This window comes from Pinus tabuliformis, chromosome 2_2 (assembly GCF_031772625.1).
Source record: "Pinus tabuliformis cultivar Carrire ecotype Pingquan chromosome 2_2, CPIR1, whole genome shotgun sequence".
Taxonomy (NCBI): domain Eukaryota; kingdom Viridiplantae; phylum Streptophyta; class Pinopsida; order Pinales; family Pinaceae; genus Pinus; species Pinus tabuliformis.
Genome location: NC_142300.1, coordinates 508,006,268 through 508,009,258, shown reverse-complemented (window position 1 = coordinate 508,009,258; position 2,991 = coordinate 508,006,268). Strand labels below are relative to the sequence as shown.

The following is a 2,991-nucleotide window of genomic DNA, read 5'->3' as shown; positions in this document are numbered from 1 at the left end:
ATTTTTTTAAGTTAGGACGGGCTTAATAAACCTCTAGAATTGTCTAGATGATTAAATCATCGCCTAAATTCGATCTGCATAACTCGAAGAAAACCGTTTTGGGCAAAAAAAAATGCAATTCATTTTAAGGCAAAGCTCAACTTCCATGCTTGAAACCTGAAATATCATAACCTGTCCTAACTTTACAATTTATCAAAGAAATCACTACATTCTGAACTCATCAAGAGAACTAACGCTTCGCATTTCATTTTTGAAAATCATTCGTCACAGGCTATCTCTAAAACGCAACAAGAACCTCTTTATCGCGAATTCTTTTAAAGGAAAAAGCTCAATTTTCTTGAAAATATAAATAACGCAACAACATTCCCTAACTTGAAAAATGATCCATGAAATCAGTACCTGGGAAGCTTGAACGAGCTCGTCCAGGGAAGCCGGAGGTGGCAGCTGCTGCTGCTTCTGGCTGTGATAGACCGCGCCCAGTCTCTCTTTAACTCCATGTTTGCTGAGTGAAAACCCTCGCAGCTTCCTCAGAGAAGACTTCATTTTCGCTACAGAGATTTTATGCTTCAGAAACAAAACCTCGAATCACCGTCTTAAAATGCAGAAAACCCCCCCGTCCTGAATCTGTCCGAACTCCATTACGCAAACCTCGCAATAGCCCCTCTGAAACGGTCAAGACATTATTGAGGGTCTTGGTATGAACGGGCATGCTGAAAATGCTCTTGGGCTCTTTTCTCAAATGGAGCACAGTGGCGTGAAGCCAACCTACATCACATTCGTGGGTGTTTTGACTGCATGCAGTCATGCCACAACATCTCTGTCAAGACATTTTGTCAAACAATAGACGTGCCATTTCAATACTTGCACATTTCGAATAGAGATCTGTGAGGGAGGTATCTACAAAGATATTGATCTCAATCTCATTTCTAATCATGTAACTATGCACACACTTACCTCGTTGAAGAGCTTCGACCTATGTACATGCTCGGAGAACACTAACCATAGTAACGGGACCCGGTACCACCTCCTCTAGCAGCATTTGATGGAAAAGCGTCAATGCCTCATAGGCATGTCCATTCTGAGAATATCCAACAATCATAGAGTTCCATGACACCAAATCTCTCTCACACATTTTGTTAAACACTTGGCGTGCGTTCTCTATACTTCCACATTTTGCATATAGAGCAAGAAGGGCGTTCCCCACAAATAGATTGCAATCCAATCCGGCTCTTATTATAAAATGATGAACCTTCATCCCCTTCAGAATAAAGGGAAGAATGAGTTCATCGGGCTGTATGCCTTTCTGCCGCATTTGGGAATAGAGTAGGAGGGCTTCCTCACAGGGTCCATTCATGGCGTACCCTCTGATGGGCACATTCCATAAAACACAGTCCCGTTTAGGGGAATTTTCAAAAACCAGTTGTGCATAATTCATGCGGTCGACTTTGTATAGAGGTTTATGAGTTTGCTTAGCAAGAAAATATTTCCATGAAACCCAAATCTGAATATGTGTGTACAAGCTTGCAAATATGAAGCCACACCTTCGTAAGTATCAATAACGGCGTTTGGCTTCTGTGTCTGTTTCTGTTTGTCAGTGGTTTTGCATTTAATGGTAGTGGAAGCTACAGTTGGGCTACGACAATGGATGAGATAGGCATCGCCATTGATGTTGATGTTAGAGTGTGCATGAATATTTACATGCTCTTCCTTTTTAAGTATGTGACGAAATTCTGCTAAGTTGGAGGTTGCACAAGGTAGGATTGTATGTGCCAATTCCATTCTTCAACTGAGGGGACGAGAAAGACACCCCATGTATTTATTTCCAAATTAGTAATTAGTATACGGTAAGCTTCTTCGCACTCATAATACAGGGAACCCTTAATGCAAGAAATGTTACATGTAGAAAGCGAGAATAGCTAGAGTTTTTATTTTTTATCGGGAGAGGAGAATACATAAAATTGCAGAAATGTTACATTGGAAAGCGAGAATAGCTAGAGTTTTTCTTCTTACAAGGAGAGGAGAATTTGAGAAATTTTATATTGGAGCAATACTTAACAACACTCTTAATTGGGGTTTAGTGGGCTTTGGGTCCAGATTTTGAACCAAAGCTCTGATACCATGTGTAAGGGCCTGTTCAAGAATCAAATCAATTCCAACCTAAGTTCTAAGTATATGGTAAACCTCTACTCTAGAGGTTCTATTATTGTAAAATTTCACAACTATGGAAGTTGTGGCAAGGTCTCAAAGGAGGGACTTTCTTTTTGGGGCAAAACTAACCTTTTTTCAAAAGATAGTTTCTATAATTGAATCCATCTTCAATATCCATTTCTTCAACCCCACTCTGCCGGATTTGAATATTGAATCCCCCCTACTTATTTTGGGATGAGATGATCTTTCAAAAGCCAACATAAATATATTGGGGACTTACAACAATATACAAACTAAGCAAGGAAGGGTATACACACATGTGTTAGAATTTGAATTGAAGTTGACTTGAGCAAAGGTATAACAATGCATATTTAATTAAATATTGGTGATTTTAACAACCACGTCCATTAGATTAAAATAATGATACTTTATGTGTATCTATATGCAAAGACAAAATACTTGAAAGGCACCTTCCCAACAACAAAGGTCATTATAAGAAAAATGGAAAAATAACAAGTTGATGGGTGGTATGATTGAATGAAGAATCAAAGGGCAAGAAAGAAGAGACATCCAAGTTTAGTCCTAATAAAAGATGTTATGGCCCCTTCCAAGGAGTGCGTTATTAAGAGGGACACAAACATGATCATGGAGTCTGTGCTAAAGTCTTATGGGAGAAATAGGAAGCATGTGAATGAGATATTATGGATTTCAAAAGAGAAATCATGTTATTCAATCCAATAGAAGCAAGGGGATTGGTGCTACTTGAGACTCCATAAGCTCTAAATCAATTGGTGAAAGCAAGAAGTCTAAAAGATAAATGCAAAGAAAGGAATATCCATCTAT

The 2,991-nt window shown here is 38.8% G+C and overlaps 1 protein-coding gene across 2 annotated transcripts; it reads right to left on the bottom strand.

Moving 5' to 3' along the window:
• Nucleotides 1-491: 491 nt before the first annotated feature.
• On the bottom strand, nucleotides 492-1,388 carry LOC149193588 (pentatricopeptide repeat-containing protein At3g22690-like). Of its 2 annotated transcripts, none has more exons than XM_089406758.1 (2): nucleotides 955-1,388; nucleotides 492-817 (listed from the first exon to the last, which is right to left on the bottom strand). In XM_089406758.1, exon 1 carries the CDS (start codon nucleotides 1,352-1,354, stop codon nucleotides 974-976), a length of 381 nt encoding a protein of 126 aa, XP_089262884.1. In that variant the 5' UTR covers nucleotides 1,355-1,388; the 3' UTR covers nucleotides 492-817; nucleotides 955-973. The 2 variants fall into 2 exon arrangements, with proteins under 2 accessions (XP_089262884.1, XP_089262885.1); XM_089406759.1 differs by having other exon boundaries at nucleotides 492-791.
• Nucleotides 1,389-2,991: the final 1,603 nt, after the last annotated feature.

What these genes read in the sequence shown, in the direction of transcription:
- LOC149193588 (XM_089406758.1), bottom strand. Translation starts at nt 1,354, where the DNA reads ATGAATGGACCCTGTGAGGAAGCCCTCCTACTCTATTCCCAAATGCGG.